This window comes from Bactrocera tryoni, chromosome 4 (genome assembly GCF_016617805.1).
Source record: "Bactrocera tryoni isolate S06 chromosome 4, CSIRO_BtryS06_freeze2, whole genome shotgun sequence".
Taxonomy (NCBI): domain Eukaryota; kingdom Metazoa; phylum Arthropoda; class Insecta; order Diptera; family Tephritidae; genus Bactrocera; species Bactrocera tryoni.
Genome location: NC_052502.1, coordinates 32840356 through 32867227, shown reverse-complemented (window position 1 = coordinate 32867227; position 26872 = coordinate 32840356). Strand labels below are relative to the sequence as shown.

Sequence of the window (26872 nt, the reverse complement as noted above, 5' to 3'; positions counted from 1 at the left end):
GACAAATATAGTATGGTCGTGAAAAAATTCGCTAGACCCGTTTTGGAGAAACTCTCCTTACTGACTCTGAAAACAGCGTTTCGTTTTAAGTTCTGGAAGCCGATTAAACTAGTTAAAAAAATTCCTAAAAAGACACTCATATTTCGCGAACTTTCTGTCGAATCAATATTCTCAAATAACGAGTTTTTCAATAAGAGTGGTAGAAACGTTTTTTTAATCAAACCAAAAGCGGTTTGGTATATCAGTGAAATTCTTGATTTCTGTGAAAGTACATTCGGTGTCATTATGTATGAGCTCGATTTCTTTTGCATGGCCACCACGGACACGCTTGCAAAAGTCCAGACGCTGAAACCAATTTTCGATGATTTTCACGCATAAATCTGCCGTTACTGCTGCCATTTTACGTTCGATATTCGTACGAAGCTCATCAATCGTCGCTGGCTTGTTGGCATAGATCATAGACTTGACTTAGCCCCACGGACAACTGACTGGGCCATTTCATGAGATAATACCTTCACCAAACTTGGTTTTCAATAAGTCGATTGTGACATTCGCTGTGTGGCTTTTGGCGCCCTTCTGTTGGAATCACATATTGTCCGTTGTTGGATCGTATATTTTTTCATGATGAAATGGCAAACCTCACTGAAGAGAACTGTCAAAAGAGCGGGAAAATATATGGCACCGTTTGCTGTCCCTATGGGTCTACGCTATTGAAAACTCCTACAAGTTCATTGACTTTACATAAATGCAAAAATTCAATCCAAAAATCAATTTTTTGAAATTCATACGTGGATATAACACCTTAAGCATGGTCTTGATAACAGAACTCAGTTGCATATGTTTTACCCAAAACTGTATATGAATACATACCTGGATATATGTATTTATGGGAATAGCCCCAGTTGTGCTCATTGCGCAATTATGCAATAAATGTTCGTTGATTATCACTGTCAACACCTAGAAAATCGATTTTTTATGGCGGAAATTGAATTTAGAAATATTTTTCCCCTCTTTATATTTGAATCGAACAGGTGACAGCATGATTATAATGAACAAGTTGAGTGAAACACATTTGCTGACAGTTGTAAACATATTTAATTAAATTATTTGCGTGTGGTAACCAAATTATATAATTGTTTTCAAAAATATATATTACTCTTATAATTTACTTATATTTTTTTTTTACTCTAAAATATATGGTAGCAATCGGATACATAGCTACATAAAGTTTTTTATAAATTTATTAATTAAGTCATTGCGTTAAGTAAGTAGGATTTCTAAAGGTTCCCGTCGCTTGTCTATACAGTGGGTTGCCATTCTAAAATTATAAATTAAAATCGTGTCAAAAAGTATATTCAATGACAATTAACAAGAAAAAATTTAATAGAGTGAAATAACAGTGATTTTATGACATGTTGGTTTCGATATCAATATTAGAATTGATATTGATATATAGTACATATCGCTACTACTATCAATCAAAACAAAAATCGACATAAAAAGTCTCAATATCAATATCGGTATCAACATCAATATAAATATCAATATGTCAATATCAATATCAACATCAATATCAATATCATTATGTCAATATCAATGTCAGTATCAAAATCAATGTGTCAATATCGTATCAGTATCAATTTCATTATCAATATCAACATCAATATCAAAATCAATAAGTCAATATGTCAATATCGTGTCAATTTCAATATCAATATCAACATCAATATCGATATCAATATGTCAATATCAAAATCAATATCGATATCAATATATCAGTATCAAAATCAATATGTCAATATCGTGTCAGTATCAATCACAATATCAATATCAATATCAACATCAACATCACAATCAATATCAATATGTCAATATCGTATCAGTATCAATATCAATTTTATTATCAATATCAATACCAATATGTCAATACCTACGTCAATACCAATATCATTGACAACATCTTTCTCAATATGAAAAAACTCAGTAATTTTTCTCTATTGCTTCTTACCGCGTTCCATTGCGCCTTCATCTGTTCCTTCTCAAATCGTCGATACTCTCGATTATCCTGTATGGTCGTAATAAGCTTCCATAAAAGCAGCGTGGCTAAGCCAATGAACAAAATAGAGCCTGCCACACTCAATAAAATACGGAGCATGTCAACCTTTGGCAAACATTCGCGCTCCTTTTGTGCTTGCACTTCGTAAATACCGTTATTTTCTTTAAACGTAAATGCATATTTACAATCATGATCGCGAATTTCACAAAAGTTTTCGGCAAGAACTAATTCCGATTTCTCCACAACTTTATCCACTGGAGTCGTTTTCACTTTCGTACAGTTGGCAGCACAATCTTTAACATCCTTGAATGCACCCGTCTTATACATTTGACATTGTACGCAATCTTGCAATTTCAAACATAAGCTTGAACATGTCGGACACTCCTCACAGTGTTTTCCAGAATAAGGGCCTTCACATCTAGAAATATCGTAAATACGTATAGGCTTAGCTCTACAACTAAATCATAATAATGTTTACTTGCAAACGTTGCATTCGCAAGTTCCTTTGCCCGAGCACAGTTTATCGTCGCCCTCTTTCCGACACTTATCAGTTGATAGCGAACATTCGCAAGCTTTTCCCTGGTAGCCTTCATTACAAGTGCATTGCCCGCATTCGCATTTCCCTTGGGCGGGACCAGAGCAAAGCCGCTGTTTATATCGCTCACAAGAGAAATTGTCACACTGACAGTATTTACCCCATATGACCTCTTCCTCATTGTTACGCTTGTCACATTGGCATTGGCCACACGAGCAAATACCACGTCCGCTACAATCCATTATTGTTGTGTTGTCACGACAATTGTGACTGCTGTCAGAGCTCTCTTGCATATCGGTATTCGAACACTGGCACTTGGCGCCCACAAACTGATCCTCGCACTGACAAACGCCACATACCAGATTGCCTTGTGAGGAGCAATATTGACTTTTGGTTTTCACTTCGGCATCACATTCGCAACCGCAAAGCATTTTCAGATCAATGATCAAACTCTCATTTATACCGACCGGATAAATTTGTATTATTTGCCGCCAATCGTGTTCATCTTTTGGACAAGAAATCAAACGGATATTTATGCTAAATGTTACCTCATCGCCGACATGTAAGCCATCACATTTTGAAGTCAATACTTTGGGGCCAGCACTGCGGCAAGCGGAGTAGTAGGTGATCTTTACATCACTGGTGGCATTGTCACGCATTTGGATGGAGGATGAGATTTGCTAACAAAACAAAACAAAACATTGCAAATCTGGTTAGAAATATTCTCAGAATAATAGTCACGACCCATCCATATTCACGTCGCGCTTTATTCTAATTTTAGTAAACAATCTTGTCCTTATATGGTAATAAATTTAGCTCACCTGATATTGTTCACGTATAAGATTTACCACATTCCCAGAATTTCCCTCCAAGTTTGCGTATGAAGAGCCATTAATATTTGCCGACAGCGTTTTATATATATCCAGTACAATATGTGTTACAGCAAATATGACATTAATCGCATTCTCTTCGATAGTGTGTTTTACTTGTCCAATACTTGGATAATCGAATTTTTCCGCATGCGTATAATAGCCATCTTCGTCCAAGTGACATTTGCCATCATTTGGTTGAATCAAACCGGCTAGCTGAAAAAAATAATAAGCAAATTTAAATATTACATAATGTGGGTAACTGGTAGTGAAGACTATATCAGCCAAGATCCATTATTCTTTATTTTTTGTAACACTACTCAATACATTGTGCAAAAAAAAAATACTCGGAAATTGTAAATAAAACGAAAAATATTGAATTTTTCATCAAAATTTATTTCGTTGCCTTTAAGGCAACCCCCACCAGATATATAATAATACAATTAGGCCAACGATTTTTCCAGTCCTAGAAACAATTTTCATAAGTACTTTTTGGTATGGCCTTCAGCTCTTTCGACGAATTTGATTTTATCTCTACGATCAACTTAAAACGGTGGAGCCGCAATTGCAGTTTGTAGAAGAAGAAAAACTCACACGGAGCCAAATACCAGATTGTTCAATAAGTTTTGTCGTTTAATAAGAAAAACACAATTTTATGATTCAAAATACACTTTATTATTCAGTATAATCTCCCTGAACATTAATACATTTACTCCAAGGATCCTCCAATCTGTGTCTGCAAAAAACGCTTCAATATCCAAATTCTCTTTTGACACGGTGTATTGTCCTGAAAAAAAAATGATTTTTTTCTTCTGCAAATAGGGTATTTTTTCACGAATTTTTTTCTTCAACTAATCCAAAAGATTGTAATAATATTCAGAATTAATTGTTTTATCAGTTTGCAAGTAGCCCACAAACAAAATTCCGCTCCCATCCCAAACAACTGATGCCATAATCTTCTTGGCCGATTTTGGGACACGAACTCGTTTCGCAGCCGAACGACCAGGTTTACAGTACTCTTTAGTCTCTTGTTTTGATTCAGGTCATCATGGTGATAAGCCCAAGTCTCAGCCATAGCGATGAATCGACGCACAAAATCCTCTTTGTCCTTGATAAACAAAGAATGAATTGACAAATTGAAAAGAAACTTCACATGCGTTCATATGAATTTTGAGTTAGTAGCCACGCCCTCTCTTATCAAGCGACACAACTTTTTGAACATCCTGGTATGATTGAATACCGTGGTTGATCGTTGGTATTCATTGCGTTTTTGGCTTTAAATTCGGTAACAATCGTACTCTTTTTGAAAAAAAATTCAGCTTTATCGGAACGAGTCGAGCAAGAACGCGTCTCGTACCCAAAATACCTATAAAATCATTCGAACGGACTCGCAAGAGATGTCGAGCTCTCTTGCCATCTCCCTAACACTTGCCTGACGATTTTCGAGCATCATATTCTTCACTTTTTTAATTATTTTCATCGGTTGAAAGGTCGAAAGTTGTCCAGAACGAGGCATATCTTCAACGATCTCTCGACCGTCTTTAAAGTATTTGCACCACTCATTGGCTTGTATTTTTGATAAAACTGAATCACCGTAAGCCTTTTCCAACATTCGCAACGATTTCGCACCCGAAATTTGGTTATAAATACAAAATTTGAGACAAATTCTTGGTTCGATATTTTTATCCATTATAAAAATCGCAACGCACTACTGAGGCGTTCCCACTTAAGCAGCTGCTGTAAACAAACTGGTTGACAGAACGCGCTCATATTTGGCATAGTAATTAATGTGTTTTAAAATATCATTTACCTGGTGAATTGAATAACAATTTCGCGGTGCTTTTTTTGTCTCAATGCATGTACTAGGTGGCTAATATACTATCGCCAGTAGACATACATAATAGGAATGTGAATATGATTCAAGGCATAATGTCAACTAAGTTTGTACTCACCCTACCATCACCCGCTGTGTGAAAATTTGCATCAGTTGAGAAAACTAGTAGATGTCGCGCTTTTTCGCGCCAACCGATCTCTTTGCGACACACGATTGCCTGCATCATAGCTTCCAGGCCACCTTCAGGCGAATCATAGTTACCAGCAGTTGTTGCGTTCTTCACTTTATACTAGCGTAAGGAAAAGTAAAAAAATTAAACTAGTTCATAATGAATGGATTTTTCCACAAAACTAAAGAACTCACTGAAAATTGATCGGTATCCCTGCTCAGTGCCATAATATTACGATAACTAAGACAGTTGTTATTTGCATGGCACTTGTATTTCGTTCCTCGAGGAAATAAATCAGTCGTGTTGCTTTATAATTAGTTATATTAATTACTATTTAACTTGGAATGCTATGTGTACTCACCTTCGACTAAGATTGTCGGCGAAAGGCATTATAGCTTTGTCGGTAAATGAACCAAAGCCCAAGCGAAAATCGCTGGTTAAATTGCGCATCGTCTCTGCTAAAGTATTACCCAATTTAGAGAGGTTGTCCTTATCATCTTTCATTGATTCAGATAAGTCCATAAGATAATACAAATCGACAGGATAATCGAGCGCACGCGCATATTTCACTTTTATTAATTCCATTTCATCTGAAACAATGTCAATTATTGAATTTATATTATGTACATATGTATTCCATATATGCAAATGTAATATTATATTAGCTAAAACTAATATTTCTTTTAAACTCGTATATTGTTGAACAAACAAATCCTTGGCAGCAGACTTTGGTCGAGGTTTTCGTATTCACTCTACTATTTTCATACCAAATTTGTACCGAACTATTATCATTAGTGTCTTCAAAATAGACTCCTTTTCATCCAATACAATCATGCCAACTATTAATCCCATTTTAAATAAATACCTCGGCCTTCAGTGCCTTCGAATTTCGGTTTTTTTACATTCGCTAGATTATTGGACAGTTTCAAATTATATTCATAAATTCAGGTTTCATTTTCAGAAACCCAAACCATTAACTCAAATGAGTCGATCCATTTTTTTTACCGATTTAGTTGGCGCGTGCGGTTTCAAATGACCCGTCATATTTGATTAAAGCTTCTCTTCCTATTCGTGGCGATATTATTTGGCGATATTCCTTTTCAAAACAGAAATTATCTCTAACACGGTTTTTGACATGATAAAAGGATACTGTAGAGATTGAAATTGTGAAATCGAAGCAGGAAGGAGGACTGTAATTCAACGAGCTGAAGTAATAATGAGTAGTTCTCCGTCGATCCCACCACAGACGTTTCCATGTTTTTGGAACGGATGTCCAGAACTCTGATAAAAACTATTTATGGAATTCTTTAAGGCGATATAACACCAAGAATATTGAGTATGCTGTTGAAAATACTCGATTGCGAAGAGCTTGAAATGATGGCTGAAGAGTTTCCTCAAATTCTGAGAGATGGTATGGGGATTGACCAAGGATTATTGGATCGATGTGATTTACTTTAATGATGAAAAAGGAGCTCTTATGACTTACGTGCTTTGAATGGAGGCAGGCTTTAACATTACACCATTAGTTATATTCGGAGATGTTGGTTATGCAGAATACCACCTCAAAAACTGGTAATTAAGTTACATTACCTGATTCTGATAGAGTTCAAGAAAACTGCGGGTATTGATGGATGGCCCGCGGAAGTAACCAAATACAGCAGCAAAGGGCTGATAAAGTTCTTTAATCAATTCAACAAGTCTGACGGCTGCAATTTAAATGTGCTCCATCTTATAATCGAGTAGACTCACAGAGGAAGAATGGACCAATTGATCAAATATTTAAAGCTAGCAATAATAATTTAGGAGGCATAAGAAATAATCTCTCACTCTCTCTCTCACTCGCTTTCTTGAAACTAAACGAAGTTTCGGTCAGTACGAATGTTATATTTGAAGTGGCAGAACGTTCTTTCTGTATTGTACGTCATCGAACCAAACCTAACCAATTTAAACCGTGCAATTCTTCTCTCAATATATTTTTTTTCCAACTAAGTAGATAACGAATAAAATGAATATTTTATGTATGCTTCCTTTATACATACTTATGTATGATAGAGGAGTGACCGGTGGCAATTTGCAAAACAAAAACTCTAATCGTGAATAATTCGGACATAAACACTTGAGATGCTGCAGGAGCTGACAACTGATTAATTTGTACCAAACATGAACTTTTTGAAGCCGACATGTGGCAATAAATGAAAGATGATTCCATTATTTCAAAGGAACGACCAAAAGCTGTTGTCAAAGGAAGATAATGAACCATACGTATATATTTTTGTATGAGCATAGGAAAACCGTGTATGAACGTCTATGGCTGGTGTTATATTGAATTTTGGGAAAAAATCTCCTTTTTTCTTTTAGTTCCATCTTGTGCTAGCCGCTTGATTTTATTCCAATTTTTTTCGGAGCTTAGATATTTCAGTATCCGAATTTCTTCTCGAAGCAAGAGCGGGTATCTGGCATATTCTAAGAAGAGATCCAGGCACAATGACGCGGATTGCTTCTGAGAATATGCCCGAGATTCTGAGAAGAAGTCCAGGCACAATGACTCGGAAGGCTATCGCCGGATTCCACAAGGGAGCCGACGAAAAACGCCGACCCGGCTTTCAGAATCTCTGGCATATTCAGAGAAGAGATCCAGACACAGACCCGGAAAGCTATCGGATAACCCTATTTCTTTTGAGTATTTCAGTCCACATAGGTGTGTGGTTTGTGCTTGACCCTAAAGCCGCTTTAGAGACCGTAACCAAATTGTGAAAATTTGAAGCTTTTGCATGTCAGAGGCTACAAGTTTCTATTTTTTTCAACGGTATAGAAGTGTGGATTTAACGTTGGAGTTGAATAGTTTCATTTTGATACGCTGCGTAATGAGCGAGGAGCTCCAAACCGCATTGAGGGGATTGAAAGCTTGGTTGGTCTTCTTTATACATTTGGGTATGTCTTCATTTGATCCTCCGTTTGCAAATAACTACTTGGTACTAACTTTATAATGAAGGGAACTTACTATTCCATGTACATAGTAAGTTTAACTAAATTAAAAATAATCTTCTCTGTAAGCTAGTACCGATCGTTCGAATGCATGGAGCACCTTGAGTTCTGAAATATTGGATTCAGTGTCAGCTTATGGTAATAGCACAAGAATATGGCTAACGATTTTAAACTTTGCCCCTTAGATCTTTTTAATGCCACTAATTTTCAAATAGTATTAATTACACTTTCTTGAATTTTGACTATGTTACTTGGTATATGATTGGTATGAGATATATGTATATATGAAATATTCTTATAAACTATCTTTATGTAAATGAAATTTATATTTTCAACGCCTGAACGAAATCAGTTAATTTACATACAAGAAAACTCGACACTTACTGGGTCTCAATTCCAATTTGATGTACTGCGGCATCAGCTGTACAATTTCACCATTTTCATGCGAGTTTTTACTTTTGCCGCCACTTGATAGTGGTCGCTTGAGTTCTCCGGTTATTTTCGTTTCGGGATTCTCAATTGATTTACAAGTTGTGTACGCATTGCTTGGAAAACACCGATCTTCCGCAAAGTTGGGCTCCTTACACCAGGCACAGTTGGCCGTTTGTATGCATTCCCGACAGGTGTCTTTGTTTTTACACGGATTCATTTTATCCACTCCAGTGGTATTTTTTAACGCCACAGCGCCTACCACAAGTATTACTAACAAAAATTCACCGTAACGCCAATGGCTCGACATTGTGCTCTTGTATTGTTTTATGCACTCTTATACTTCAGTATAGTTTATAATTTATTATTATAGAAATTTATAGCAATTGATTTTTTAAACGTTATATAGCCATGGAAAGCTGGAAGGCAACTGATTTGTGAAGAAAGTGTTTTCAGCAAATTTTGATTTTTAATCTCCATACGCACATATAATTGCAATTATATATATGATTCATTTGCAGTTTTGCGGTGGTAATAATCATTTCAACCACTAATTTGAATTCTACTTAAAATGCTCTCGATATACCAAGCATTTAGTTGTATTTATATTTATACAAGCAGAAACCTCCGTAGAGACCTCAGGCAGTTTTATACACAGTTAAGCCACACTGGAGCCGAACTGCTGATAAGCTTCAGGGAATTCTAAAAGCAAATATTTACGTTATAATTTCAAGACTCATAATTGAGCTAAGCGTCAATAATACTAAATATTTATCACACTCAACAGAAACCTGATAAAACAGAAAAATTTGTGTTCACATTTGACTTGTGCTATTTATTTAACTTTTCTCACTCTCTCTCTTTTTCCCTCTCTCTCTCTTTCTCATGTAAATTTTAATTTTAATGAAATATTTTGATGACGCAAGTTCTTAGTTCATTATTTTGTTATTTTTTAATGCTGCATCTGTAGGGCGGTATATAAATAAATGATCAGTTATATTATTCTCACTACATGTAGCTGGATTACAATTTTATTCATTTAATTCTATTGGCGAGCTTCGTAGTAGATCGTTAATGACATCTAACATAGCTAAAAATTTTAACAAATTTATAATATTGGGTAGTCGAAAAAGTCTTTTCGTATTTTGTCAAATAGACGTCGTTGCAGTCGTATCTCCGACATATTCAGCTAACATAGTTAAACATTTGAACCATTTATAATATTGGGTAGTCGAAAAAGTCTTTTCGTATTTTGTCAATAGATGTTGTTGCAGTCGTATATCTCCAGTGCTACCAATCACATTTTGTCAAATTGTGAAGAAATTGAATTCAGGGAAGTTCGCTATATTTTGAAATTTTTGTATAAAAAAGGGAAGAAGCAAGCCACGCAATTTGTGAAGTTTACGGAGACAATGCTGTATCAATTCATCTAGCACAACAATGGTTCGTTCGGTTCCGTTCTGGAAATTTCGAAATTTCGATTTACACTGATGGAATAATGTCTCTAGCGGAAAAGTGGCAAAAAGTGGTCGACCAAAATTGTTTATTTATTTATTATTATAAATATAAAAAAAAAATTAGTTAAAGTTTGATTAGAAATGCGAAAAGACTTTTTCGACTACCCAATATATGTAAGAGATCGCTCGTCGTTAAGCTGTAACCGTATGCACTCCTGGCATATTAGAATATACTGTTGTAATCGATTCTTTCAATCTCTGTACAACAAAAAAAAGTTTATCATGCCTCGTCAAAATTTTCAAAAAACATTTTTGAAATTTCAAGACCCACATAACCATTTAAAGAAAGAACGCATGGATTATCATAGATACGTATATACGTATAGGATATATGTACGTATATATCGCTATAAAAGATGTTTTCTTCCCGTCTTTTTGATCGATGAAATGAATTTACAAAATCAGTAATTTCAAAATCATTTAGATTGTGACAAAAAAGTGCCCGGAAATTGTAAATAAAACGCAAAATATTTAATTATTCATCAATATTTATTTTGTCGTCTTCAAAGTAATCCCCACCAAACGTAATACACTTTTGCCAACAATTTTTTCCAGGCCTCGCAACAATTTTCATAAGCACTTTTTGGGATTGCCTTCACCTCGATCAGCGAATTTCGTTTTATCTCTTCGATCGACTGAAAACGGGTTCCACGGTGCGACGATTTCAGTTTGGGGAAGAAAAACTCACACGAAGCCAAATCTGGTGAATACGGTGTTTATCGATGGTATTCATTGGGTTTTTGGCTTTAATTTTGTCCACAATGATGCAATATCACCGTGGAAAATCCATGAATTGTTCTTCCACAATTCCGGCCTTTTCGACAGATGATCTCACACAAACCCCTCAATACCATAGGCCAAAGAGAACTCCATATTGACCGATGATGCACCAAACCACCTTGAATTTTAAGGGCGGAGCCTGCTTAAGAAGCTTCAAAAAGTCGGATTTTGTTTTTTGCTTAAATCTCTAAATTATCTAATAATGTGTCCCCAAGGTTATAGAAGGGAATTCGAAATATTGTCGCAGCTCGAATGGAATAGTGGCCGAGCGTCTAGCAGATATATGAGCGCTTGGGTAGAAAGCGAAAACTTTGACGCGCGATTTCTCGGTTTTTCATTTTTACGATTTTTCTTAATTGGCGGGCAGGATAAAAAAAAAAAACTAAACGTCATATGGAATTGGGGCAAAGTTTATTATCTTTGGCATTAAATTATCTTAAATTTAAACTAAAAAAAAACTAAGAAAAGTCAAGTCTGAACATATTTTTTTAAACAAGTAAAATTTTTTTTGTCAAAAACCACTTTTTTCAATTTAAAAAAAATGTAGAATCCTTTTTTAGTTTAACTAGAAGATAAATTATTACCAAATATGAATCTCTTTGATTTTTTTGTTTCCGATAGAAATTGCGACCTGCACCCTGCCCGCCGTCCGACAAATGCACATGCGAGATGCATCGGGCAATTGCTTCCCAAAGGCAGAATATCAAAGATTTTGTATCCACAAATTTTTCGGATGATGTTTAAATACGTAACTATAATCCCTAATTTCGCTTTAATCAACTATTTCTTTCCCTCAAAAAAATCGATTTTTTGAAGCCTCTCATTTTTTCCCGTTCATTCCATGTCTTATCGGCAGTCATAATACTCTCCATGAATTTGGGATCGGAATTCGAACGAAAGATACCTATTTACGGTATTCTTTTTGTAAAAATTCACCTTTATCGGAACGAGTCGAGCAAGAACGCGTGATACCCAAAGTGTTTACCAAAATCTTTCGAACGGACTCTCGTGAGATGTCTAACACTCTTGTCTTCTCTCTAATACTTGGCGGACGATTTGCAACTACCATAACCTCCATTTTTACATATTTTCATCCGGTGAATTTAATAACAATTCTGGGTGCTTTTTTGTCACAATGTATATACACAACGTACTTATTAATCTTAATGATAAAATACTAATTGACATAAAACAAAAATTCTCATCGGGCGATTTAACCTTTGGTGCTAAGAAACCATCTTACTATATGTTTATGTATTTGGTTTATAGGAATTTTCCCATCCGAGTTTAGAACTGCAGATCTTTAAACATCTTTAGCTGATAAAATCCTTGTCCACCCCTTCATTATTTGAAGCCATACACTAATTTTATTCTGGTATACTTGTACTACATGCTTTCCTTTTTCGATTTTTTGTAAGTTTTGTTTTTACGCTGACGATATAAACTCGTTCACAAAAGAGTTTCTGCGACATGTTTTTGGTTTCGTATTTTAAAGTTTCGAAATGAGCTCTGACAAACAGCACAGCACTTATAATACGAGCAATGGACTCCTTTTATATTCCGTGAAAAATTGTTTAAAGATGTCGTGTTTTTTCTCAGCCTTTCTTAGTTTGCTTCCACGTCTTAGCTTCTTTGTAGGTGAAACGTTTATCTCGCCTTTTACATTTATCTATGAGTAGCTGTGAAACTTTTCGATCAAGCATATACTCGTATATGAAATAAACTTACCTTCTTTTCAAAACAACTTACTTTCGAATGCTTCAAGGCCTCTTGAAGTTAAATTCTAGAAAACCAATTAGCATCGTTCAGTTTCTCCCAAGTATATTCCTTTCCTATCTATTCTCCGCATCTTCCTTAAATCTCCCTACCTTAAGCTACTTAAAAAAAATATTTCTTGCAGTAACAATCTGCCTATTTTAGACTGCACTTTTCTAGTGCTCCTCACGTTCCGCTTGAATTCGCCAGTTGTCTTTAACCAATAAATATTTCCAAAAATCACTGAGCAGCTCAGAAAATTAGATGAAACAAATTGCTACCCACCTGGTTGACTTACATGTTTGGTGGATTGGTTGGAGGAATGAGAAGCCAAATTGTGATACACATATTGCCTACCAGAGTTGTAAATACTTGTAAGTCGAACTCTGGTTGTTTATTTCGCTTATTTTGATCTACATAAGGAAATTTGATTTCTTTACGATATGTTGCAGAACTCTGTTGAGATGAGTATTTCTTCATGATCAAATCAAATCCTATTCGTTAAATATTCAGAAATTAGCTTTTGTGTATGCAAAATGTTTGTTGTTAAGTTTGGTGTATAAGGTTTAGCAAGCCGAGCAGAGTATGAAATTTATACCCTGAGTAGGAGCTATATTACTTAGTATACACTACTATGATCAAATTATAGTAAGACTTTGTTCATAATCAATTCAATCCTCGAAACAGTCAATACATGTAGCGATTCTCGTTCAATGTCTTCAATGGACTCAAAACGGTTTCCCTGAGGCGGTCGTTTGAGTTTGCTGAATAGCCAGAAGGGACACAGAGCTAAATCAGGCGAATACGGTGGTTGCGGCATTACATTGGTTGAAATTTGGCGAAAAACTCACGAACAATAAATAGAGTATGCGACGGTGCAAAAGCCAAGATTTGTCGGTCCACAATTCCGGACTGTTTTTACAAATAGTTTCGACGCATAACATTCAAGTAGTATTCCTTGTTGACAGTTTGGCTTGCCGGAAGGAATTCGAAGTGCACCACACCTCGATAATCGAATAAACTGTCAACATAACCTTAATTTTTTACGTCCTTTTTGCCACTAGAAATTTGATTGATTTGATGATGAAATTTCTTTGCTGCATAATTTCACTCATCGTAAAAATCGCCGAATGTACTTTATGTACTTCAGAAAAACAAGCGTATAACCGAAGAGTTGAGTCAATTTAGTCTATCAAGTCTATCTATCCGTTTGATTTTCTATATATGCGCCAACTAGTCCCTCAGTTGTTGAGATATCGATCTGAAACTTCGCACATGTCCCTTTCTCACCAAGAATCTGCTCATTGTCGGCATCGTACTTCTATAGCATATAGCTGCCATACAGACTGTTCGATCAAAAGCAGTACACAGATCTTATTATACATATTATGTTATAAGAATACCCTTCACATGTGTATTATAGTTGCAGTGTATCCGAAGTTATGGTTTTTTTCTTGTTGGTAATCATTCGAAATGTTTTAAGCAACTTTAAGTAGTTGTTAATTTATATAAGTACATATACGCAATGTAAAGTCTTGACCAAGAACGAGTACACCAATAAATTTCTTTCTAAAATAGCTTTGCAGCGCTTTGATTACTAACCACTGACTGACGATGCAAAGATATTTGTATACTTGTGAGTTTTCGCTCACAACATTGCACATGTATACGAGGTTTGTTCAAAAGATATCGCAAATTTTGTATTACTTAAGAAAGTTGTTATTTATTCATGAATTTCTATCTTGTCCCTTTCAAAGTAATCGTTCCCAGATATCTTGCACATCTTCCGGGGTTTGTTTTTCATCCTCAAAGCAGTTAAATAAGAATTTTTTGTGATTTTGCTTAGCTCTTCCCTCGATACAATTTTTATAACCTGCATCGTAGCGTAGCGTCGTTCTTTCGTTTTGAGAAAAAAGTGGCGGGGATACAACTCTGGAGAATACGGTGACTGCCCCTGCAAGCGAAGAAATCTGTTAGCAACACCTTCACATTCGATCTAACTTGGCGCGCTTTTTTCGGTCTTTGCTCATGCGACAGCTTCTAATAGGATGATTGAGTTTTGGTTTCCACGTCATAACCATAAATCCATGATTCTTCACCAGTTTTGAGCCTTTGGAGCGGATCTGAGTCATCACGGACTGAGTCCCACATCTCCTGTTTCTGGTCGAAAGTGAAAAATTGTGGCACAAACTTGGCGGCAACCCGACTCATACCCAAATCATTGGTTAAAATCGAATAACACGAGCCTTCTTTAATGGTGATTCGACGACTGGCCGCCACTATTTTCTTCATTTCATTAAGATTTTCGACTTTTTAGACGTGCTCGGGCATCCGGCATGCTCTTTGTCGTTCACAAATTCTCAAACCTTTGAGGACATTTTGTACGACCTAAGCAAAACATGTCCAAGCAAACAGCTGTCAATTGCCGAATTTGAAGCATTTAAAGCGTCGTTGAAGGCATTCTCGTCTCAAAATGTTAACCTTTCATCGGTCTTTTCAGGCAAGGAAACAAAAAAAGTCCAGTGGGGCCACATCTCAGCCTTGGTTAGGTAGCTGTTCACAAGAAAGGCGGTGTGGGCTTTGCCGTGGTGCAACTTCCAATCCGCAGTGATGTCTTGACGGACCCGATTGACCCTTCGCTTGAGTCGCTTGAGGCCTTCCACGTAAAACTTGGCATTGACGTTTTGTCGAGGAGGAAAAAATTCATGGTGGACGATGGCTTTGATGTCAAAAAAGAAATTGAGCATCGTTTTCGCTTTGGATTTGCTCATTCATTAGCTGCCTCTTTCCGGCCAAGTTTCACAGAGAATTAATCGCGTACCTCTGCTCTAACGAACGCTGCACTTTCGGCTTGCACCCACTCACAGAAACACGTCGCGCGAAAATGTTTGTCTTTACTCTCCAGGTTCTCGGAGACATTTGACCAGTAGCTCGTTCGTTTGCTTGGAACTAGCCCTCTACCGATAAGAGTCGGTACGTGCACAGTCCGAAGTACAGTCGCGGCGGAAGAAAATCAGTTCTATTACTTTCCGGGCAATCGCTGTATGTATATTTATTCCGCGAAATGCATTGAATAGTGTAAAATGCCCGTATAAATCGCTGGCTCTCTCGCTGTAATGTTGCTTATAACGCGCTTTCGTTGCCACGCTGCATGCCACAAACGAATTTTTGTGCTAAATGAAAACAAAAAATAGTTTAAAATCGTTGAAGTGCTTCTCGCTGCAGACAGACAAGGGGCGTGGCCTCAAATGCATACCAGCCGCAACGCGTTTATACATATTCTTTTCTGCGCCCCCTTCTTATACCCCTCCCACACCGACAACTGAGGGCGGAAACGTTTTGTAATAAAACTGCCACGCAACATGCAAGCTTAAATACTTGTTTTTCTGCACCGCTTCAAAGACGACCACATCTTTCTAAACTTCAATGATTTTTTGCTTTTACACACAGCTATAATTATCATTTGTAGACTGTGCTGTGTGTGTGCTCGAAATTTAAGCAGCAGCAAGTAGCACATGCCAAGTTGTTGTGGCTGCTGCTGCTGCACCAAAGCCGACGGTCACGTGGCCCTTACCAACCTGCAGTCACTCGTGCCAATCCGCCCGTCACTGGCAGTCAGTTGAGGTTCAGCGCTTAACTGTAAGTACTTCCGACTTTAAAAGCACGTCACATCCGGTTTGACTCTTCAGCCGTGAAGCGTGTGATTCACTTTGAGAGTAGACTTGCGAGTGAAAGGCGCCTCAAAGAGTTTATGTAGTGTCTCTAAAGATCAGCTGACGTATTCCGTAACGCCGCCGTCAATATATAAAAGGTGGCGGCATAAGATAGTGCTACTTACTTGCTTAGCACAAACTATGTGTTGTTGTGATGTTCGTTTATGCGGGAGAGAGCAAAAAGTGAGTTTGAGTTAAAGCCTAGGTTCAGGCCATAATTTTGTAAATATGGTGGAAGTTCTTTTAAAAAAAAAGGCTTAGAAGCTTTCATATACATATTATATAATGACAAGTGGAGAATAAGTACGCAGAGTAGACACTCGTCTGGCTTTGAATACAGAAACGTTGTATGGTACTTCCGTAGAGTCTCCGACGGGACCTTGCTGATCGAAATGCTTCATCAGTAATTTTTTTCAACACCGTGGTTCTACTGTCACATTTTCTTTTTCCAATCGCTAAGATTCATGAAAAGAATTGGTTTGGTCGTTGAATCTTACAATATACCAATGTAGAGGTCCGTTCCAATAGACATTTCAGAATATACATACACATATCTATTGGCATGTCCGTTTTTTACGATGCGTGCGAGACTTGCTCGACGTCGCTACCGCAACTTTGGTTATTATTTGAGAAACAAATCTCCACAGCGTGTTGTTAAAATTGTTAATGATAAGTGGTTGTGTCTATATGTTCGTATATTTCCTCTTCTTCACATCGCCTGTTTTCATTTTGGTCGTATTTGGAATCGCACCTGCATTTACAAACGTATGTTTATTGGTGAAGTTTTTGTGTGAATTAGGAATTATGCATACGGATTTTACCTTTACCTTTACTTACCAATGTGAATGCAAGTGCTGCATATACAAGGCGGATTCCAAAGTAAACAGAACTTTTTGAATCTAGGCTCCCTGGTGGCGCCATCTACATACATATATGTATGTCGACTGGTGCGTTAGAATCTGCTATCTTAATCGATTGTCCAGTGAGAATTTCATGACATTTCATAGATTGGAAGTGAAGTTATTGCGTTTTAAGTGTCAATATGTTTGTGTTATCGGTGCGAAAATGAGCTTCGAACAAAGAGCCAACATTAAATTTTGTTGTAGAATTGGTAAAACTTTTACTGAAACGCTTCAATTGATGAAACAAGTTTACGGCGATGATTGCCTATCCCGTAGCGCAGTGCACGAGTGGTTTCAACGCTTTTAAAGTGGTTGCGAGGACATAAATGACGATAAACATGTGGGCCAATCAAAATCCATGATCACCGGAAATTCCACCGAAACTGTGCGTGAATTCATCAAAAATCAGCCGAAATCATCATTGAAATTCATGGAAATGAAACTGAACATCTCCAAAACATCAATTTATCGCATTTTGACCGAACATTTGGGCTTACGAAAGAGGTGTGCACGGTTTGTTCCGCACAAATTGACTGACGACCAAAAATTGCTCAGAATCCAACATTCGAAGGACATCATTAAATATGGCAAAAAGGACAAAAACTTCCTTTACTATATTGTGTGAACGTGGTGTTTCCAATATGACTCCGAAACGAAATGCCAGAGTGCTGAATGGAAGGCACCGGACAAGCCGAAACCCAAAAAATCGCGCATGGAGAAGTCAAAAGTGAAGACAACGCTGATTTGTTTTTATGATTCCAAGAGTATTGTCCAAAAAGAATTTGTTCTACCCGACCAAAAACGTTAATGTGGTATTCTACCTTAGAGTTTTGAAGCGTTAGATGCGCCATAATCGTCGAGTTCGGCCCGAATATAGCGAAGATGAAAGTTGGCGTTTTCGATCGACGCTTCTGACCGATTATTTGACCAAAAATCACATTTCAACCATTAACCAATTCCCGTATTCACCTGATATGGCACCGTGGGACTTCTTCCTTTTCGGAAAAATGCATTTGCCCATGAAAGGAAAGCGTAATGCAGACGTAGAGGCCATTCAAAAGGCTTGCACCGGCATACTGTCGGCCAACAAGCTAAAACACTCGATCGAAATGCTTTTGGACCGTGCAAAAATCTGTATTGAAACAGAAGGAGACTACTTTGAATAAAATAAATTGTGACTTTTGCCGAAAAACCACTGGTTCTGTTTTTTTTTTTTTTTAAGTCCTGTTTACTTTGGAACGCACCTTGTATATATCAATGTGAATTGTTTTTTTCCATTAAGTTAATTTTTTTTACAACAATAATCTCTCACACCATTAGTACATTGTCCTTTTTTCCATATATTTTTTCTAACGGTCGCTGCAACGGTTTTAGCTACAGCTTTCCTGGATAGGCCCTGCTGTGGTTTAGGGTACAGTTTCTCTGGATAGGCCCTGAAACGGTTTAGGGTACAGCTTCTCTGCATAGGCCCTGCTGTGGTTTGAGGTACAGCATTTGTGGATAGGCCCTGCTACGGTTTTAGGTACAGCTTTTCTGGATAGGCACTACTACGGTTTAGGGTACAGCTCTTCTGGATAGGACCTGCTACGAATTAGGGTACAGCTTTTGTGAATAGGCCCTGAAACGGTTTAGGGTACAGCTTTTATGGAAAAGCCCTGCTACGATTTAGGGCAGAGCTTTTCTGGATAGGCCCTGAAACGGTTTAGGTACAGCTTTTGTGGATATGCCCTGCAACGGTTTTAGGTACAGCTTTTCTGGACAGGCCCTGCAATGGTTTAGGGTACAGCTTTTGCGGACAGGCCCTGCAACGGTTTTAGGTACAGCTTTTGTGGATAGGCACTGCTACAGTTTAGGGTACAGATTCTGTGCATAGGTCCTGCAACGGTTTAAGGTACAGCTTTTGTGGATAGGCCCTGAAACGGTTTAGGGTACAGCCTCTCTGGATAGGCCCTGCAACGGTTTAGGGTACAGCTTTTGTGGATAGGCCCTGCAACGGTTTTAGGTACAGCTTTTCTGGATAGGCCCTGCAACGGTTTAGGGTACAGCTTTTGTGGATAGGCCCTGCAACGGTTTAGGGTACAGCTTTTCTGGATAGGCCCTGCAACGGTTTAGGGTACAGCTTTTCTGGATAGGCCCTGCAACGGTTTAGGGTACAGCTTTTGTGGATAGGCCCTGCAACGGTTTAGGGTACAGCTTTTATGGATAAGCCCTGCAACGGTTTAGGGTACAGCTTTTGTGGATAGGCCCTGCAACAGTTTAGGGTACAGCTTTTAAGGATAGGCCCTGAAACGGTTTAGGGTACAGCTTTTATGGATAGGCCCTGCAACGGTTTAGGGTACAGCTTTTGTGCATAGGCCCTGCTACGGTTTACGGTACAGCTTTTCTGGATAGGCCCTGAAACGGTTTTAGGTACAGCTTTTCTAGATGGGCCCTGCACCGGTTTAGGGTAAAGCTTTTCTGGATAGGACCTTCTACGGTTTAGGGTACAGCTTTAGTGGATAAGCGCTGCAACGGTTTTAGGTACAGCTTTTCTGGACAGGCCCTGCAATGGTTTAGGGTTCAGCTTTTGTGGATAGGCCCTGAAAAGGTTTAGCCTACAGCTTTTCTGGACAGGCCCTGCTGTGGTTTAGGGTACAGCTTTTCTGGATAGGACCTTCTATCAGGTACAGCTTTTCTGGATAGGCCCTGCTACGGTTTAGGGTACAGCTTCTGTGCATAGGTCCTGCAACGGTTTAAGGTACAGCTTTTCTGGATAGGCTCTGGAACGGTTTTAGATACAGCTTTTCTAGATAGGTCCTACAACGGTTTAGGCTACAGCTTTTTTGGATAGGCCCTGCAAAGGTTTAGGGTACAGCTGCTGTGGATAGGCCCTGCTACGGTTTACGGTACATCTTTTGTGGATAGGCCCTGCAACGGTTTTAGGTACAGCTTTTGTGGATAGGCCCTGCTACGGTTTAGGGTACAGCTTTTCTGGACAGGTCCTGCAACGGTTTTAGGTACAGCTTTTCTAGATAGGCCCTGCAACGGTTTAAGGTACAGCTTTTCTGGATAGGCCCTGAAACGGTTTAGCTACAGCTTTTGTGGATAGGCCCTGCTACGGTTTAGGGTACAGCTTTTCTGGATAGGCCCTGAAACGGTTTTAGGTACAGCTTTTCTAGATGGGCCCTGCAACGGTTTAAGGTACAGCTTTTCTGGATAGGACCTTCTACTGTTTAGGGTACAGCTTTAGTGGATAGGCCCTGCAACGGTTTTAGGTACAGCTTTTCTGGACAGGCCCTGCAATGGTTTAGGGTACAGCTTTTGTGGATAAGCCCTGCAGTGGTTTAGGGTACAGCTTTTGTGGATAGGCCCTGCAATGGTTTAGGGTACAGCTTTTGTGGATAGGCCCTGAAACGGTTTAGGGTACAGCTTTTATGGATATGTCCTTCAACGGTTTAGGGTACAGCTTCTGTGGATAGGCCCTGCTACGGTTTACGGTACAGCTTTTGTGGATAGGCCCTGCAACGGTTTAGGATACAGCTTTTCTGGATAGGCCCTTAAACGGTTTAGCTACAGCTTTAGTGGATAGGCCCTGCAACGGTTTTAGGTACAGCTTTTGTGGATAGGCCCTGCTACGGTTTAGAGTACAGCTTTTCTGGATAGGCCCTGCAACGGTTGAGGGTACAGCTTCTGTGGATAGGCACTGCTACGGTTTGGGGTACAGCTTTTGTGGATAGGACCTGCTACGGGTTAGGGTACAGCTTTTGTGGATAGGCCCTGCAATGGCTTAGGATACAGCTTTTCTGGATAGGCCCTGCAACGGTTTAGGCTACAGCTTTAGTGCATAGGCCCTGCTACGGTTTAGGTACAACTTTTGTGCATGGGCCCTGCTACGGTTTACGGTACAGCTTTTATGGATAGGCCCTGCAACGGTTTAGGGTACAGTTTTTCTGGATAGGCCCTGCAACGGTTTAGGCTACAGCTTTTTTGGATAGGCCCTGCAACGGTTTAGGGTACAGCTCCTATGGATAGGCCCTGCTACGGTTTACGGTACAGCTTTTGTGGAAAGGCTGGATAGGTTCTGCAACGGTTTAGGCTACAGCTTTTTTGGATAGGCCCTGCAACGGTTTAGGGTACCGCTTCTGTGGATAGGCCCTGCAACGGTTTAGGGTACAGCTTTTGTTGATAGGCCCTGAAACGGTTTAACTACAGCTTTTGTGGATAGGCTCTGCAACGGTTTTAGGTACAGCTTTTCTAGATTGGCCCTGCTACGGTTTAGAGTACAGCTTTTCTGGATAGGCCCTCAACCGTAGCAAGGCCTATCCAGAAAAGCTGTACTCTAAACCGTTGCAGGGCCTATCCGTAAAAGCTGTAGCATAAACCGTTGCAGGGCCTATCCACAAAAGCCGTACCTAAAACCGTTGCAGGGCCTATCCACTAAAGCTGTACCCTAAACCGTTTCAGGGCCTATCCAGAAAAGCTGTACCCTAAACCATTGCAGGGCCTGTCAAGAAAAGCTGTACCTAAAACCACTGCAGGGCTTATCCACTAAAGCTGTACCCTAAACCGTTTCAGGGCCTATCCAGAAAAGCTGTACCTAAAACCGTTGCAGGGCCTATCCACTAAAGCTGTACCCTAAACAGTTGCAGGGCCTATCCGTAAAAGCTGTACCCTAAACCGTAGCAGGGCCTATCCACAAAAGCTGCACCTTAAGCCGTAGCAGGTCCTATCCACAAAAGGTGTAGCTGAAACCATTGCAGGGCCTATCCACTAAAGCTTTACCCTAAACCGTAGCAGGCCCTATCCACAAAAGCTGTACCTAAAACCGTTGCAGGGCCTATCCACAAAAGCTGTACCCTAAACCGTAGCAGTGCCCATCCAGTAAAGCTTTACCCTAAACCGTTGCAGGGCCTATCCACAAAAGCTGTACCCTAAACCGTAGCAGGGCCTACCCAGAAAAACTGTAGCCTAAACCGTAGCAGGGCCTATCCACAGAAGCTGTACCCTAAACCGTTGCAGGGCCTACCCAGAAAAGCTGTACCCTAAACCGTTGCAGGGCCTATCCACAAAAGCTGTACCCTAAACCGTTGCAGGGCCTATCCACTAAAGCTGTACCCTAAACCGTTTCAGGGCCTATCCAGAAAAGCTGTACCCTAAACCGTTGCAGGGCCTATCCACAAAAGCTGTACCCTAAACCGTTTCAGGGCCTATCCACAAAAGCTGTACCCTAAACCGTTGCAGGGCGTACCCAGAGAAGCTGTACCCTAAACCGCTGCAGGGCCTATCCACTAAAGCTGTACCCTAAACCGTAGCAGGGCCTATCCACAAAAGCTGTACCCTAAACCGTAGCAGGGTCTACCCAGAAAAGCTGTATCCTAAACCGTTGCAGGGCCTATCCACTAAAGCTGTACCCTAAACCGTAGCAGGGCCTATCCACAAAAGCTGCACCTTAAGCCGTAGCAGGTCCTATCCAGAAAAGCTGTACCCTAAACCGTTGCAGGGCCTATCCAGAAAAGCTTTACCCTAAACCCTTGCAGGTCCTATCCACAGAAGCTGCTCCTAAAACCGTTGCAGGGCCTATCCAGAAAAGCTGTACCCTAAACCGTTTCAGGGCCTATCCAGAAAAGCTGTACCTAAAACCGTTGCAGGGCCTATCCACTAAAGCTTTACCCTAAACCGTAGCAGGTCCTATCCAGAAAAGCTGTACCCTAAACCGTAGCAGGGCCTATCCACAGAAGCTGTACCCTCAACCGTTGCAGGGCCTATCCAGAAAAGCTGTACTCTAAACCGTTGCAGGGCCTATCCGTAAAAGCTGTAGCCTAAACCGTAGCAGGGTCTACCCAGAAAAACTGTACCCTAAACTGTAGCAGGGCCTATCCACAGAAGCTGTACCCTAAACCGTTGCAGGGTCTACCCAGAAAAGCTGTACCCTTATCTGTAGCAGGGCCTATCCCGAAAAGCTGTAGCCTAAACCGTTGCAGGGCCTATCCACAAAAGCTGTACCCTAAACCGTAGCAGGGCCTACCCAGAAAAGCTGTACCCTCAACCGTAGCAAGGCCTATCCAGAAAAGCTGTACTCTAAACCGTTGCAGGGCCTATCCGTAAAAGCTGTAGCCTAAACCGTTGCAGGGCCTATCCAGAAAAGCTGTACCTAAAACCGTTGCAGGGCCTATCCAGAAAAGCTGTACCTAAAACCGTTGCAGGGTCTATCCACTAAAGCTGTACCCTAAACCATTGCAGGGCCTATCCACAAAAGCTGTAGCTAAACCGTTTGAGGGCCTATCCACAAAAGCTGTGCCTAACACCGTTGCATGGCCTATCCACAAAAGCTGTAGCTAAACCGTATCAGGGCCTATCCACAGAAGCTGTAGCCTAAACCGTTGAAGGGCCTACCCAGAAAAGCTGTAGCCTAAACCGTTGCAGGGCCTATCCACAAAAGCTGTACCCTAAACCGTTGCAGGTCCTATCCACAAAAGCTGTTCCTAAAACCGTTGCAGGGCCTATCCACTAAAGCTGTACCCTAAAAGCCGGGCCTATCCACAAAAGCTGCACCTTAAGCCGTAGCAGGTCCTATCCAGAAAAGCTGTACCCTAAACTGTTGCAGGGCCTACCCAGAACAGCTGTACCTAAAACCGTTGCAGGGCCTATCCAGAAAAGCTGTACCTAAAACCGTTGCAGGGTCTATCCACTAAAGCTGTACCCTAAACCGTTGCAGGGCCTATCCGTAAAAGCTGTACCCTAAACCATTGCAGGGCCTGTCAAGAAGAGCTGTACCTAAAACCGTTGCAGGGCCTATCCACTAAATCTGTACCCTCAACCGTTGCAGGGCCTATCCAGAAAAGCTGTACCTAAAACCGTTGCGGGGTCTATCCACTAAAGCTGTACCCTAAACCATTGCAGGGCCTATCCAGAAAAGCTGTACCCTAAACCATTGCAAGGCCTATCCACAAAAGCTGTAGCTAATCCGTATCAGAGCCTATCCACTAAAGCTGTACCCTAAACAGTTGCAGGGCCTATCCGTAAAAGCTGTACCCTAAACCGTAGCAGGGCCTATCCACAAAAGCTGTTCCAAAAACCGTTGCAGGGCCTATCCACAAAAGCTGTACCCTAAACCGTTTCAGGGCCTATCCACAAAAGCTGTACCCTAAACCGTTGCAGGGCCTATCCACAAAAGCTGTACCCTAAACCGTTGCAGGGCCTATCCACAAAAGCTGTACCCTAAACCGTAGCAGGGCCTATCCACAAAAGCTGTAGCTAAACCGTTTCAGGGCCTATCCAGAAAAGCTGTACCCTAAACCGTTGCAGGGCCTATCCACAAAAGCTGTACCTAAAACCGTTGCAGGGCTTATCCAGAAAAGCTGTAGCCTAAACCGTTTCAGGGCCTATCCACAAAAGCTGTAGCCTAAACCGTTGCAGGGCCTATCCGCAAACGCTGTCCCTAAAACCGTTTCGGGGCCTATCCACAAAAGCTGTACCCTAAACCGTTGCAGGGCCTACCCAGAAACGCTGTACCCTAAACCGATGATGGGCCTATCCAGAAAAGCTGTACCCTAAACCATTGCAGGGCCTGTCAAGAAAAGCTGTACCTAAAACCGTTGCAGGGCCTATCCACTAAAGCTGTACCCTCAACCGTTGCATGGCCTATCCAGAAAAGCTGTAACCTAAACCGTTGCAGGGCCTATCCACTAAAGCTGTACCCTAAACCGTTGCAGGGCCTACCGATCCAGAAAAGCTGTAGGCTAAACCTTTTCAGGGCCTATCCACAAAAGCTGTACCCTAAACCGTAGCAGGGCCTATCCACAAAAGCTGTATCTTAACCGTTGCAGGGCCTATCCACAAAAGCTGTAGCTAAATTGCTACAAAGCCTATACACAAAAGCTATACCCTAAACAGTAGCAGTGCCTATCCAGAAAAGCTGTACCTAAAACCGTTGCAGGGCCTATCCATAAAAGCTGTATCTTAACCGTTGCAGGGCCTATCCACAAAAGCTGTAGCTAAGCCGTTGCAGAGCCTATCCACAAAAGCTGTAGGCTAAACCTTTTAAGGGCCTATCCACAAAAGCTGTACCCTAAACCGTAGCAGGGCCTATCCACAAAAGCTGTAGCTAAACCGTTTCAGGGCCTATCCAGAAAAGCTGTACCCTAAACCGTTGCAGGGCTTATCCAGAAACGATGTACTTAAAACCGTTGCAGGGCCTATCCACAAAAGCTGTAGCCTAAACCGTTTCAGGGCCTGTTCAGAAAAGCTGTACCTTAAACCGTTTCAAGGCCTATACAGAAAAGCTGTAGCTAAAACTGTTGCAGGGCCTATCCAGAAAAGCTGTACTCTAAACCGTTGCAGGGCCTATCCGTAAAAGCTGTAGCCTAAACCGTAGCAGGGCCTACCCAGAAAAACTGTACCCTTATCTGTAGCAGGGCCTATCCAGAAAAGCTGTAGCCTAAACCGTTGCAGGGCCTATCCACAAAAGCTGTACCCTAAACCGTAGCAGGGCCTATCCAGAGAAAAAGCTGTGCCCTAAGCCGTGCGGGGCCTATCCAGAGAAAAAGTTCGTTGCCCTAAAGGGTCTGTCCACTGGCTGCCTAAATGTTGCAGGCCTCCACAAAAGCTGTAGCTAAAACAGTTTGAGAGACTAAAAGCTGTGCCTAAGAGCTTCGTTGCAGGGGCCTATCTGCAAGCTGTGTAGCTAAACCGCAGGGCCTATGCAAACTGACCTTGGCCAGTAGCAGGATTCTGTAGCGCCTAAACCGTTGCAGGGCCTACCCCAGTTCTTTGTTCTAAAACAGATTGCAGAGACCTGTCAGAAGCTGTGCCTGACCTACCCAGAACAACAACACCCACAAAACCGAATCACCAGGCCTATCCAGAAAAACTGTGCTAAAACCGTTGCAGGATCTGTCACTAAGCTGTGCCCTAAACCGTTGCAGGGCCTATCCGTAAAAAACTGTCCACTAAGCAATTATAGGTCTATCCACCTAAAAAAGCTGTGCCCTAAACCGTTGCAGGGCCTATCCGTAAAAGCTGTACCCAAAAACCGTTGCAGGGCCTATCCACAAAAGCTGTACCCTAAACCGTTGCAGGGCCTATCCACTAAAGCTGTAACCTAAACCGTTGCAGGACCTATCCACTAAAGCTGTACCCTAAACCACTGCAGGGCCTATCCAGAAAAGCTGTACCCTAAACCGTTGCAGGTCCTATCCAGAGAAGCTCAACCGTAGCAGGGCCTATCCAGAAATGCTGTACTCTAAACCGTTGCAGGGCCTATCCGTAAAAGCTGTAGCATAAACCGTTTCAGGGCCTCCACAGAAAAGCTAAACCGTTTCAGGGCCTATCCAGAAAAGCTTTACCCTAA

At 40.5% G+C, this 26872-nt stretch overlaps 2 protein-coding genes across 3 annotated transcripts in view; one reads left to right on the top strand and one right to left on the bottom strand.

Moving 5' to 3' along the window:
• LOC120776013 (dynein intermediate chain 4, axonemal-like) overlaps positions 1–26872 on the top strand; it is a 108620-nt gene that overhangs the window by 71058 nt on the left and 10690 nt on the right. The window lies entirely within an intron of this gene.
• The window catches only part of LOC120776012 (integrin beta-PS-like), a 193012-nt gene continuing 167235 nt past the window's right edge, over positions 1096–26872 (bottom strand). Inside the window, exons 1-8 of one of the 2 annotated variants that reach the window (XM_040106455.1) lie at positions 8833–9548; positions 5825–6053; positions 5658–5769; positions 5413–5583; positions 3413–3676; positions 2535–3271; positions 2009–2474; positions 1096–1318 (exon numbers count right to left, since the gene is read on the bottom strand). In XM_040106455.1, the coding sequence (XP_039962389.1) occupies positions 1253–1318; positions 2009–2474; positions 2535–3271; positions 3413–3676; positions 5413–5583; positions 5658–5769; positions 5825–6053; positions 8833–9187 (2400 nt within the window). In that variant the 5' untranslated portion in view covers positions 9188–9548 and the 3' untranslated portion in view covers positions 1096–1252. Of the gene's footprint in view, positions 1319–2008; positions 2475–2534; positions 3272–3412; positions 3677–5412; positions 5584–5657; positions 5770–5824; positions 6054–8832; positions 9549–26872 lie in introns of those variants that run through there. The other variant, XM_040106456.1, reaches the window with a different exon arrangement.